The sequence below is a fragment of the Aulostomus chinensis genome, chromosome 3, assembly GCF_037954235.1.
Source record: "Aulostomus chinensis isolate RoL2024-O1b breed Wild chromosome 3, RoL_Achi_v1.0, whole genome shotgun sequence".
Lineage (NCBI taxonomy): Eukaryota > Metazoa > Chordata > Actinopteri > Syngnathiformes > Aulostomidae > Aulostomus > Aulostomus chinensis.
In genome coordinates, this window is record NC_141322.1 from 13474276 (window position 1) to 13488323 (window position 14048).

General features: G+C 41.0%; 1 protein-coding gene across 3 annotated transcripts in view; it reads left to right on the forward strand.

The window, feature by feature from the left end:
* Positions 1 to 14048, forward strand: part of LOC147267753 (paxillin-like) — a 35229-nt gene that overhangs the window by 6112 nt on the left and 15069 nt on the right. Inside the window, exons 1-3 of one of the 3 annotated variants that reach the window (XM_086198799.1) lie at positions 10691 to 10805; positions 13255 to 13418; positions 13660 to 13742. In XM_086198799.1, coding sequence (XP_086054925.1) covers positions 10748 to 10805; positions 13255 to 13418; positions 13660 to 13742 — 305 coding nt within the window. In that variant the 5' untranslated portion in view covers positions 10691 to 10747. Of the gene's footprint in view, positions 1 to 10690; positions 10806 to 10983; positions 11107 to 13254; positions 13419 to 13659; positions 13743 to 14048 lie in introns of those variants that run through there. The other 2 variants (XM_086198801.1, XM_086198800.1) reach the window with 2 other exon arrangements.

Genomic DNA, 14048 nt, shown 5'->3' on the forward strand with positions numbered 1-14048 from the left:
CCAACCCCTTCAAAGCAGTATAAATGTCTTAATTACCTCCACCATGAGGGTATATGATTACTGGGGTTGGCTTGTTTGTTTGCAGGGTAAATCCCAAAGGTTAAGGATTGATTTTCATGAAATTTGGTAGGATGATTGAGCTTGATGGAACTATACCTTGGAATTAATCAAGATCTGATGGAATGACGTCATATCGCCTTGACGGAGGTATGCGCCCTCTGAATTTTGTTAAATGTTCAAAGAAATACACTATTTCTATTTCTAATGTCGATGATTGTGTTTGAATAAGTGTGATCTTGACCAAAATAATAGTGATTGTGATTTTTGATATGGGCTGCACGGTGGTGCAGTGGTTCGCTCTGTCGCCGCACAGCAAGAAGGTTCTAGGTTCCAGTCCCAGCTCCATCACGGGATCTTTCTGTGTGGAGTCTCCATGTTCTCCCTGTTCCTGTGTGGGTTCTCTCTGGTACTCCAGCTTCCTCCCACAGTCCAAAGACATCAAGAGGGGACGAGGCTGATTGATACCCTAAATTGACCGTAGGTGTGACAGTGAGTGTGAATGGTTGTCTGTCTCTATGTGTTGGTCCTGTGATGGCCTGGTGACCTGTCCAGGGTGAACCCCGCCTCTCGCCCAAAGGCTGCTGGGATAGGCTCCAGCCCCCCCACGACACTTAAACAGGATAAGCGGAAGAAGATGGAAGGATGGATTTTTGAAATTACTGATAAGCCCTAAATTATATCACATCACAGTTATACACCCCAATAAGCTCAGTGAGGCTTTGTGATGGCAGCGACTCCTCAACTGGCTTTACACTTGTTTCATGACAGGAAGTGACCTTTTTAACCTCTTCTAACCAGCAGAACAACCAGTAGGAGGTCACAGACTCTATGTTAAACACGCTGTTAGTCATACTAGCTGGTGAACATGCCTCATCCTGTTCTGTTTTTGTGGACTTCCTTAATGTGAGCTGAGAGAGCTTTATTTTTTTCACTCTTTATATCCTGAAACATCTTTTGTTGTTGCTGTCGTTTTTCCATTTAGTCTCCTGGAAACTAATTCATTAACTTGAGGTAGCATGTTGTTTAGAGGAGGAATGTAGCAAGAGTGAGGTGCAATAATGCAACTCTTAAATTCACATTAATGTGTAATTTGAGTATCATTTGTGCATATAGCATGTGCCTAGAGCATCGACAAGTCCCCACTGTGTTCTGATGAGTTGAGTTCCCTGCTGAGTTTGAGATTCTCAAGCGTTACTGACAGATCCGGTGATGTGATGTGGCTGGTCCTCTTGATGCACACTGGAACAGGAAGACAACTTGGTAAACAGTTTTGCATCGTAGAGGGAATATGCTCCAGTAATTGCAAACATCCATTGTTGGCTTTTACAGGAATGAAGCAGTTTTCCAGGAGTAATTTTTTTTTTTTCACCTGTGTGGTGACTTCTTCTTTGTCATACAAACAGTTATTGAACTGCTTTTTGAGTATGCAGCTCTCAAGCATTTTCTCAAGTTAGACACTGTGTCATCCTTTAAAGAAGTTGTGGTATTGATGTGGTTGAAGGGCTTGGTTCCACATCACTGTTTCAGCAGGACATGTTTTTTATTCTTTGCAAGTATCTACTGCCTTTTGACAAGTTCAGTCCCTAACACACTATTAGTTCCAGCTTATTTATGATATATATTGCAAACCCAATAAAATAAAGAAGCTGTGAACTAGCACAGTGAATCACAGGTTTCAGTACCATCTGACTTATTGATTATTTGACTGATAATTGCAGATATGAAAAATTCTACCATGGAACAATTTCAATTCAACTTGATTGACATCATTGGTATTTTTTTAGATATAAATATTGGTCCGAAGAGTCTCTTCTGGTTTATGGGCTTTTCAAAAAGTTTTGAAAAACTCAAATTTGCAATGTTGTCATGTGTTTTTCAGTATGTACAATAAAAAAAACCAAATGACAACATTGTAAATTTGAAAAATTTTGAGTTTGACTCGTTTGTACTTGCCGGCTTCCTTGGCAGTACTATCATGTCAAATAATGTGCCGCGATGAAGCATTCTGTTGGTGCAAGGGGCATCAAGTACAAATGAGCCAGTGAGAGATCAGCGTTGCGGATAGAGAATATGACAGTGGCGCGAAGTAACGTGGCATGGCCTCAAGCACCAACGTGCATCAAGCTGTCGACTGACAGAGAGGGTGATGACAATCAGTAACCAATCAAAACCCTTTTCATACCAACTCATAAAAAGCAACTTCTTTATGATTTGTATTCTGTTATCACTGAAATTGACAGGACAAATATATAACGTCTTTTAAGTTTAGCCCTGCTGTTCTGTTGTCATGGGGTGAAATGGAAGTGTGACAGGGATTTCAAAATAAAGGTGCACATGATTGCATAGTTTTAAGGTGTCACATTTGCATTGATTACAATATTATACAAATGATAAATAATTCCTGGTCAATGTTATGTCTTACATCCTTGGAGTGCACACGCACACACGTGCATGTGTGTGTGCGAGAGATAGAAAAGGCTTTTAGCTGGTTTTATAGTTAGCGTCTGGATTTTTAAGCGTGATGTAGACCCCACTCAGGTTAATGATGGCATCAGTGGTGCTGGGTCAGGGATATTACTCCGTATGTGTTGACTTAACAAGAGTTTATGGACACACACTCACATGCACATTCTGACACTCATTCCAGGGCTCTGGGATAGAGCTGATTGTTTTCCAGTGCAGAGATTTGGCCTGCTCTGCAGACTAACCCTCTCCTCCACCCTCGTCCCTCTGTCCTCGTCCTGCCGGAGGGGACAAAGAGCAGCTTGTTTCTGGTGCTGTGACCTACTTCAACCCAGAAAATACAGAACCAGAAAGACCTGAGTATGAGTGGAGAGAAATTGTTAGTTCATCCCTCTTTTTATCATTGAACCGCCTCATAGTTAGATCACTGGTATGGATGGTAGCAAGCTGAACAATTTAGCTCAAAATTGAGCATCAATAGTATTTTGACTGCACCGACTGGTGAAGGTATTTAACCATAAGTTTACAATTATCTATCACAATTGCAATACGGTTGACAATATTCATAGGAATCAGTCACCTTGTGTTGTTATTCATATTTGTGTCCTTCCATCCATTCATACATTTTCTTCCACTTATCCTGTTAAGGGTCGTGGGGGGGGCTGGAGCCTATCCCAGCAGCCTATCCCAGCAGCTTCCAGTTGAGAGGTGGGATTCACCCTGGATAGGTCACCAGTCCATCACAGGACCAACACATAGAGACAGACAACCATTCACACTCACAGTCACACCTACGGTCAATTTAGAGCAGTGGTCCCCAAACTACGGCCCGCGGGCCGGATACTGCCCGCCTCCACATTTGGCCCGGCCCCCTGAACAATACCAGAGACGCATTTTGATTTTTTTCCATTTGTGTATTTGTATTTGATAATAAAATTGATAACTCGCTATGAACTATTTTCATTATTAACTATTAAGGTGTGTTCACTAGGGCTGCAACGATTAGTAGACGTTGTCGACAAAAATCAATAATAGAAATAGTGACGATTGTCACCACACGTGTTTTTCCAACAGAGTGAGGCATCACAACTGATTATAATCTCTGCCGAGAGTCGCTCATGCGCAATAGCATCTCTGTCTCTGAGCGGTAACATTCAGGAACGCGGCGTCAACATCAGGTACGCGCACCAAAACTTCTAAAGTTTGGTGGCGTTTTAGCCTGAATACCGCGAATAAAAAGACTACTTGCAAAGGTTGCAAAGCAGACATTGCGTGTCATGGCGGTGATGCACGAACATTTAAAGAAGCCCGTCGGGCAGTTTAACGAAACGGAGTCTGACTCGCCTCGGTGAGATTCGAGTAACATTCAAGCCAATATGTTTTTTTTGACATTCATTGTACATTGTATAAGCGTATTTTTGCTATAAAAGAGAGCTCTAGCGTTATGCCAGACTGTGCCTGACAAACGAATTTTAAATTAATGAATGTTCAATAAAAGATGTATTTTTCATTGTACCCATCTTTCTTGTTTCTTATCATTTGCCACATAATTAAATCAACTTCATGCTAAATTTAAGAAAAAATTAATAATTATCCGATTACTCGACTAATCGCTTCAATCGTTGGTGACTAGTCGACCATTACAATAGTCGGTAGTTGCAGCCCGAATGTTCACACCAAACGCAACGCAAATTTTCACGTCACTTTATTCGTGCGAATTTGATCGCTGGATCAATATGTTTATATTTGCAAATAAAGCGACACGAAAATTCACATTGCCGTTTGGTGTGAACACAGTCAGTTAGTCACTATTTCATACACGCATAGAGCGTGACATTCTATTCCACCCTTCTGCAGTCCGTGCCCCTATCTGGCAACCCCAGAAAAAAATCCTAGACCCGAACCCAGAGAGGGTTATTTGGCTGTGTGGCTTTCTGGATAACAATACATTTTTACGTTCAGACAACCCCATGATTGTCACACTTTTTCTGTTACAAACTGACCCCGGCCCCCCATCAGAGAAGGGGAAAGTTATGTGGCCCTCACAGAAAAAAGTTTGAGGACCCCTGATTTAGAGTATCAGTCAGCTTCGTCCTTATTTGATGTCTTTGGACTGTGGGAGGAAGCTGGAGTACCTGGAGAGAACCCGCACAGGTACAGGGAGAACATGGAGACTCCACACAGAAAGACCCCCGTGCCCGAGCTGGGGCTAGAATCTGGAACCTTCTTGCTGTGAGGCGACCGGAACTGATACATATTGAGTTAAAAATTGTCATATTTTTTGTGAGATCTGTACCAAACAAAGATGTCTTCTCAAGTCAGCAGTATACCATTTGCATGCTGGGATATGCCACAATGTTGAGAAGGCAACTAGGTGGTGTTGTTGTGTATCTTATTCACTAATATGACACCTTCCTTCTACAGGGAGGGTGTTATCACAGAACGAATGCTGAGCATTTCCTTCAGAGGCTATAAATGAATAGGAAAAGACGTTTATTTGACAACAATAGTTGAGTACATAGTTTTATCCCCCACTTGCCATATTATTGGCTTGACCACATTAGTCTTTAGAAATCAAAAGCTACATTTTCCTATCACATTTGTAGTTCAACAAACCCTTACTGAGAAACTGTACAATATGTCCAGTGCTAAAACAAACTTACCACTGTTGAGGCTGCCAGAAAAGCCACACAGGAAACATAGACACCACAGGAAAGATTTTGCACCCCCACACACTCTAGGGTTGGAAAGATTGTGGAGGAGCACAGTTTGGTTTTTTACTTTTATTATTTTTAGTATTTAGTCGTTGTGGCACAAAAGATTAAGAAACAAAATTTAGATAAAATTCAAAAGACCTAACAGGATAACAAATGCAAAAAATTAGGGATGAACAATATAACATTTTTGGACAATATTTTACAAGTCAATATCTACAGATGTCTTTTATCTTTGTTATTTGGACAAGTTTATGAGACATTCACATTCTGCACATACTGCAAAAAAACATGAAAACATAGTGAATGTATCAGAAAAAATGTATTTCCAAATTATTTGGAAAAATCACATATCATAAATGTGTTATCTCATTGTTTCATATTTATCTTTTGTGGAAAAAAAGTGACTTTGGCAAAACTGGGGCAATATTACTATCAGCCATGGGACTGATACCAGTATATTTAAAAAATGAAATACTGTTATGCATTGTTGTTGAAAGTTGAATGAAGACAGCAAGCAATGAGTTCAAAGCAGGAAGGAGATGAAATTAAGTTCACTTTCATCACTATTTCAGAATGATAATGACATACAAAAAATTCTACTTCTCAGAGTGATAAAGGTTTTAATTGCAATTGTTTTTGCACTTCGACTGTGCAATATAATACAGATAGACTGTGTTGCTCGACACCCTGGAGTTCCCTCTCAGTTCTTGGACTGATTAGATGTTGGTCTTCAGAATCTCACAACAAAGCTACACAAGGTCGTATGTTCCCTAGTTGGGGTCATCTCTGCTTCTAGTGTAACAGTGCCAAAGAGATGCAGCATCGCTTAATCCATGTGAAAGAAAAGGTTATGACTAGGGTTGTAAGTGCTGATACACATGGAATGTAATCAAATTTGAAATATTGAAATATGATTTTCAATTGAATATTTTGGTGCTGCAGAGATGTCCTGCCTGCATATAATCTTTGTTCATACATCTCTGTATATATTTGTTTATTACAGATCCGCTTATAAATCACACCATCAGTTATCATTTTAATGGGTTTTACATCGACAATTATAATAACGATGTGTAAAGAAACATTCTTACTAATACCTCTAATCATATTGTAATTGCTATATCATATAAAATCATTTTAAATCGATTTTTTTTGTAAATCATCAAGCCCTAGTGTCAGTGACACGTGAGGCTTTGGTCTGAGTGGAGAGCCAATCATGAGAAGTCTGAGCTCCTGTGAACACACCGCAATTGGACATCTGTAGGTAGGTCACTATTAAAGACTTACCAAAACAACTTCAACACAAAAATTACAGTATTTTTTTTAATTATTTAACAAGATGATGTAAGTCAAGCTAACAAATGAGCAGATTAAAGAACATTGAAAACGAGCAATCTCAATAGGGTCTTCGCCTGAAGTACCTTCAGGCTCAGGCCCTAATTAAGAGTGAGACAGAAGTACATTAATACTAAATAATAAAAAGCATCGTTGAACTGTCAGGCTGTAAGTGCTGATTTGAATCTGGTGATAGTTTGAGTACCTTTGATACCATCAGGAAGTCTGCTCCAGAGCAGCTCAAGACTGCTTGGCCATTTTTGGCTCTAATACCTGCAGGGAAGAGTTTAAAGTTGGCCACAAACTGTCACTTGGCCTCAAGGAACATCTCATTAGTTTTTAGTGGTTAGAAGTCATGCCATTTTTTTGTCTGAGGTCAATGCTCAATTTCAGTCTGACATCATTGAATTCCATTTCACCAAAGAATAGACAAGAATGGATTCAAAATCACTGAAAATTGTTGATGTGAGGCAGCATGAAGTACAGCAAACGTGATACCTAATATTTTGTTAGGGGGTCTGTAACGTCCTACTGTTGCTTTAACTAACTGGGCCCTCCATCTTCTACTGTATGTCTTGACTCCCACAGGTCAGGGTCAGGTGGGAAAAGTATTTATAGTGGGCCTAAATGCCTTGGACCATCTCTGGTATGTGTTGGTGGCCAAGCAGAGGCACCTGTGTCTGGTGGTGTTGTCTTACTGTGTGTGTGTGTGTGTGTGTGTGTGTGTGTTTCCACTGTGATTAAATGTTGTGTGTCCCCAAAGTGCTCCAAATGAACACGAACATAGACCTTATGCTGTCTTAACAGCAGCCCCAGAGGGGAATGAAGTGTAAGTGCATGAGCGCCCATCTTGTCCTGATTCCTTTTTTTCTTTTTTTTTCCCTTGCGGTGCAAGCGAAGCCGTGGATTCATCATCTCTCTGATGGTCTGTCAGCTCGTCACAGAGGAAGGCCATCTCACTCACAACAAAACATGAAAGGCTGTTACTTTGTGTCCAAGTATGCTCACGTTTACATCACTAGGGAGCCCTTCTGCAGTTCTCTCACAAATATACCAGTCAGATTGTCTTTGACTCAAAACAGATTGTGTGCGAAAAAGAAAAACTTCTTTCATCTCCTCCTGATTTTAGTCCCTCCTTTGCAGCTTTATCACACTGTCTTGTTCAGGTGATGCGTACCTCACATGCCTCTCTGGAATGGAGGACGAGCTGCAGCATGTTAGAAATTCATATCAGCCAGTTTTCACCTTGAAACACATCAGACACAGACAGGAAAAAATTAAAGGAATGGGGAGAAGGAGGTGCAGAAAGTAGGACATAGGAGAGCCCAAGTCCACTTGCTGCAGAGACAGTCTTGTCGGTTCACAGCTGATATGAATGGTTTCACTCCGTTAGTTCATATCTCTGTAAATGCCTCGGCATTTATGAACCATCACAGATCATGCCACTTTTGTCTTGAGGAGAAACCCAGAAGCACTCTCAGCTCTGACTCACAACTCAACAGCACCCCCTGCAGGTTGTTAAAGGCTATGTTTTCTTTCATTCTTTCCTGTACCAAAACTGCTATCAGCAACAAAGCCTCTGCAGCTGCGATGATGGTGGGTGAAGTGGATTTGTCGAGACAGCATTGATTCAGTCCGTGCTGTCGTCAGCACTGATAGGGCTTCAGGCTGTGTGTGTGTGTGTGTGTGTGTGTGTGTGAGTGTGTGTGTGTGTGTGTGTGTGTGTGTGTGTGTGTGTGTGTGTGTGTGTGTGTGTGTGTGTAAAGAATGCAGGATGTCCTGTCAGGGATAATGGAAGCTTGCCTCTGTTGATGTCCAGCACTTATATCGATCAAACCATAGAGTAAGAGTAGACCTTGTGAATGGTCTTATTAGATCCTATTCATATTTTATTATGTTAAGTTTGTGTCTCCATTTTCTTGTCCATCATCTGTCCACATCTGTATTGCTAACACTCTCGTTAAATGGTTTCCTTTTCTCATTTTCCTGGATTCTTCTCCTTCCCCTCCTTCCCCTCCTATCTAATTTTCATGTCCTTTTCATCCCCTCTCTTGCCACCCCAATCTCTTTAGTCCCCTCTTTTTTATCTCCCTCTCATTTCCTCTATCTCTCTTGCTCCTTCCTGTAATGAAGCCTTATGAGGAACTGTGTAATTAAAATGCACACCATTCATCTGGGAGGAAGGGAGTCTCCTTAATCTGCATCAACCCACATTTTAGCCTCTGAGGATTTGCCTGCTGCGGACACATACACACACACATACACACACACACACACACACACACACACACACTGCCCAGGTTCACCCAATATCTGACTGATATTTATCGTTTCAGGCCAGCTGTGCCCTCACATGTTGCTTTTAGTGTGGTGTCCTCACTGAATCCTGGTGTTTTTCCAGTGTGTTAGTTTTAAATGAAGACTGTGTTTAATGATGTGGGCGGTTTGTTAGATCTACATGTAGTCTATTTTAGGTGGTGAAGAGAAGACCCTCATTACTTCCTGCCTGTCAGGAACCAGGGTCTCTCAGGGCTTCATAGTCTCTGCTGTGTTCTTACTCATAAATATATGAGTTATGATTTAAAGTTCTTGCCTCCCCTGGGATGATTCAGGGGGTTTGTTTATCAAGCATGTCTCGTATGAGGTCCTCGCTTTGCTGTAGTCCCATTTTTGGTCACTGGGGAGCTCATCTGTACTCAGCACTTGATCATGGTATGTTGCCTTGGCAGAGAGGTGTGTTTGACACACCTCTGTGTGTTAGTGTAGTTGTTGGATGAGCCAGAGCACGCCTAGCTCACAGTGTTCAGTGAACACAACAACCCTCTTACAGTCTATTAACAGTCTTATTTTACATCAAATAATCTGAGATCAAGTATGAATTCTATCCCAGCCATTTTGTTGTTGACAATTTAAATGGCATTGCTCCTTTCTGAGACAGTCCTACATTAATATTCAGCTTGAGGCCAACGGTTAAGAGAAAACCTGTTTTATGTTGCCTGAGGGTTGATATTTGAACAGTGATTGTATTTTGGAGCAGCAGATAATTTCTGACTCGGGTTAAAGCCGGTTCAGCTCTAGAGCTTAGTTGATTAACATCTCTGGTGTAAAGCATCTGGACTAACATCTGTCTGCTGAGGTCTCCACCAGCTGCAGCACAACTTTGAGGCCCAGATATGCCAACAATTATTTATGCAGCTTTCCAGGGAGGGATCTGGTGAAAGTTATTTCTGGCTGCTTTTCATTTCATCTAAGATGAATGTCTTGACTTGTTCTGATCTCCTTTGTTTTGTTTTTTAGTTTGTACTACTTAGTGTGTACTGAAATAATAGTGTGTAAGCTGTACACATCAACATCATAATTTTATTTTTAATGCTTTCCTTGCAAGGGGTGATCATCAAAACTATCTGCTGCATTATAAATAAAACAATAGTTCTAACTTTTAAGCACATGAAAACACAGAACAGGTTTTTGACTTCCATCACTGACTGTGAGCGCAGCAACTCTGAATATTATGTTATACACAATACGTGTGTGTTTTTCCTCAGGTGATTTAATTTTTTTGCCTCCAGCAGCTAAGAGATGTTACACACACACACACACACACACACACACACACAGAGCTGGCTGCAGTAGTGTAAACAGTGGGCTGTGCTGTTTCCATAATGACACTCTGGGGAATGTGCCTGGGCTTCTGTGTCCAGAATGGAATCTCTGCTGAGTGCAATCCAGTCAGCTAGCATGTTAGCCATGCTAACCATGCTAATGCCAAGTTTGTCCAAGTGGATCTGGCTCTGCTTCTCTGGTGTCTCCTCTCTGTCTGGGTGCTATTGCTGTCACCACTGTCTGGACTGATGATAATACGCTGTACTCATTTCTAAGTTGAAATGCAACAAATATTCATGTAACATTCTTGATATGTTAAGAGACTCACCATGTATTGAAAGAGTAATTTACAGAGGTAAGTGATACTGGAAGGAGTTTTATTGAAACGTAAACCTGAGTGAGTCACGGGTAACCAAGGTAGAGGCTGCGCTGACGGTGTGAAGGAGGCGCTGATTATACCCTTTGTCATACCACTCCCTTAGTTGGGCATGTCACTCCTGATAAGATATCTGCTTGTTCTCAACTACTTCACTCCACCACGGCGTGCTCTCTGTAATCGGCTGTAATATATGCAGCCTGCCAAAGTTGGACAGCTCCAGAGACGGTTCTCAGTGGGTCATCCTTTGCGTGAGTAGTGTCGCCTACTTGAGGCAAGCAGCTAAGTTGGTACTGGCATTGAAGCGGGGGGGTGGGTGGGGGGTGAACCTAAGCCACTGCCATCAATTTTAACCCCTCCCTCATGTCGGATCATCTCCTGTGTGCTTGGTTGCACCCCACTCTTCCCCCTCTGCTGATGTAGAGTTAAGAAAGGCAGTTCCTGCCTGGCCCAGTTTGTCTGGGTTGCCCTCTTCCTCCTCCTCCACCTTTTCTTCTTCTGTGTGTTCTTTCCTCTCTGTTTCACTGGCTGTAACATTTTGTCTTTTTTAAGGTACGTCTCATCTCCGGGTTACTTTGTCATCCTGCCCCCAGTGCTTTATTTTAGGATCACTCTTTGCAGTAGTTGTTGTTGGCTGTAGTAGTAGGACTGCTCCTCAGCTGAAGTGCAGTTTGAATCGTTTTTGGTTAACTTTCATCTTTGATGAATAATAGTTTGTTGTTTGTGATTTATTTGGTTATGTGCTTAAATTTAGGTCACGATATCAACATTAGTGTAAATGTCATCAGTGGATAAAGAGCAGTATTTTTAGTCCGAGCATACCAGGGACAGAATGAGTATGTGGTGTTTGATTTGGCTTTTTTGTTTATTTGTTTTAATTCAATTGTTCTGTTCCTGTCTTATACTTCTATACTTGGAGTATATTATTTGTTTTTTTATTTCTGATTGACTTGATTGAGCTGTGTGTGGTGGACACCGGGGCAGAATGGTGGAATATTTAGGTTGTCAGAGTTTATAGAAAAGGATTGATAGTTTTTAAGTATTTATTTTCTCCTTTTTGAAGATGGAAAAAATTTATTTTACTGTGAAGGCACTGTTGGAGTGCTGTAATTTGATTGATGATTTATGTTTTAATTGTAATTTTATGTTTTCATTTTCTTTCTTTGGAAAAAAAGATTAAACTGAATCAGTTGTAATAATATTGACTACAGTCAGTCTTTAATACAACATAATTGCACAGGGATCTTACGATGATTTGCCTGCATTTTGCCGGTGTTTAAACAGTGCAGAAAATACTAGTGCATTAAATCAAGTTTGCTGTTAAATTTAGGGCTTCATTTTTTTGGACTTGTGAAATTCTGCAAGAGAAACTAAACACTTGTGTGGTGAGTGAGGGTGCTAAAATAAGCGTAGGTATTCAGTAATACAGCCTGGGTACTTAATTCAGTTCCCTATAATGCTACGTATGTCTCTACCTACTGGTTAGATCTGACGCATTAGTAGAAAATAAGCCCCTCAGGCAGAGAGGAGATGGAATACTGTTTATCAGCATGTATATTTTGACTCTGCGGTGACGTGACGAGACTCCGGGCAGACAAAGGTCACTGAGTAACCAAAGGAGTGGTTATGACAGTCTGCATGATTCAAGTTTTACAAACTGCATCTTCCCTGATGTGCATATGTCGTGACTCATTGCTAACAAAGCTGTAATTACTTATCCCTGTGTGTTTCCAAACACAACTGACACAATGAGAAGAATTGCAGCAGCAAATCTTTGTGTTTGAGTAATTGCTGGTATCATAACTCTGGCACAGTTTCTATCATTGTACAAGTAGTAAGATCATTAATAATTGTGTTACATAATCATTATTCTAATTTTCATTGATAAAATAAATTAACATGATAGTGGCCTGATCTTCATCAAACAAAGATTTTTTTTTTTAATCCGTGCTGCAGAGTATGATATGTAGGCAGGACATCCCTGCTAATCCACAATAATTAAAATAAACTATTGCTTTGGCACATGATTAATTAATTGAATATCGCACCTTACTGCTATTTTAAAGTCATAGTGTGCTTGTGATTTAAATTTTGATTAATTGCATAGTCCTACCATCTATTAGAGTTCATTTTATACAGATCACTTCTATAAGGGGAACAGGATACCGCAGTTGTTTTCTGAAGGTTGCTGTTAGAATCAAACCTTTTTAAATCAGGGGTACTCAGTTACAGATCTTAAGTTGGTCAGGCCAAATGCGACAATACTGTAATATTCAGGCTGTCTGTGTATCGTTGGCATAGAGACAAGTCCCGGCCATCATTTCGGGTCCCAGGTTTGGGGTGCGAGTGCAGTGCAAGTCCGGTCGCTTGTGGATTATTGATACCTGTCTGTATGTGCTGCGGCCCCGAGGGCAGGCTGTAATATAAACGTGGCATTTGTTCATGTCTGCATTGGGATTTGATTTTCACTTCTTGATTGAGGTAATGAAAAATGCAATTACAATATTTTATCTGTAAAAATGATATACGCAGATCTCCTATTGCTGCAAACAACTGACACATTAATTTATATTGCAAACTCAGGTTTTTTGTTTTTACCAAAAAATTTTTTTTTCTCTATATCACAGTATAATGTCATGTCATGAGTATATTATTGACCTGAATTGTGATGATGATAATCTTTTATTTGTGTTTCCATAGATGCTTTGCTGGCGGACCTTGAGTCCACAACGTCCCACATTTCGAAGCGCCCACTGTTCCTTTCTGACGAGAACGCCTATGCTCACCCTGTCAGGGGTCAAACCCAGCAAGATATCCCACCCACTTCGTCTGAGCAAACCCTCAATGGACTAGAAGAAACAGAAGTAAATTCACTCTTACCTGTTCTGTCTATGTCCCAGCAGAGATATACACTGAAGAATTCCCTTTCACTCGAGAAAAAAAAGATGTACCTTTGTTCCAACTCATCCGGGAATAATAATATTACCTTTATTTATATGCACCTTTCATTCAAAATGAGATCAAAGTGCTTTACATTAACAAAGTAGGGACATTGGATGGTCCTCTATATACACTCTAGTAATAAAAACTTCATCTTCTGCTCAGTCCTTCAGCACAACTCCGAGAAGCCCCTTGTCAAGAGACAACAGTCCAGCCCAGCCCCTGGATGAAGAGGACCACGTTTACAGGTGGGACTGTGGAGTACATTTTAATGGGGATGTGTGTGGGTTTGTGTGGCCGTCGAGCAACCCAAGGGTTGTTTGTTCGATCCTCACTCCACCCCGTGGCCATGTCCAAGTATCTTTGAACAAGATACTGGACCAACCCCTAATTGCTCCCGATGGCCCTTTGACAGATTGGCGATCTGTCCAGGGTGAACCCACCTCTCGCTCAATGTCAGCTGGAGATAGGCTCCAGCCGCCCCCCCCCCCCCCCGCAACACTTAATGGATAAGGGGTATAGAAAATGGATGGATGGATGGGGAATCACTATTT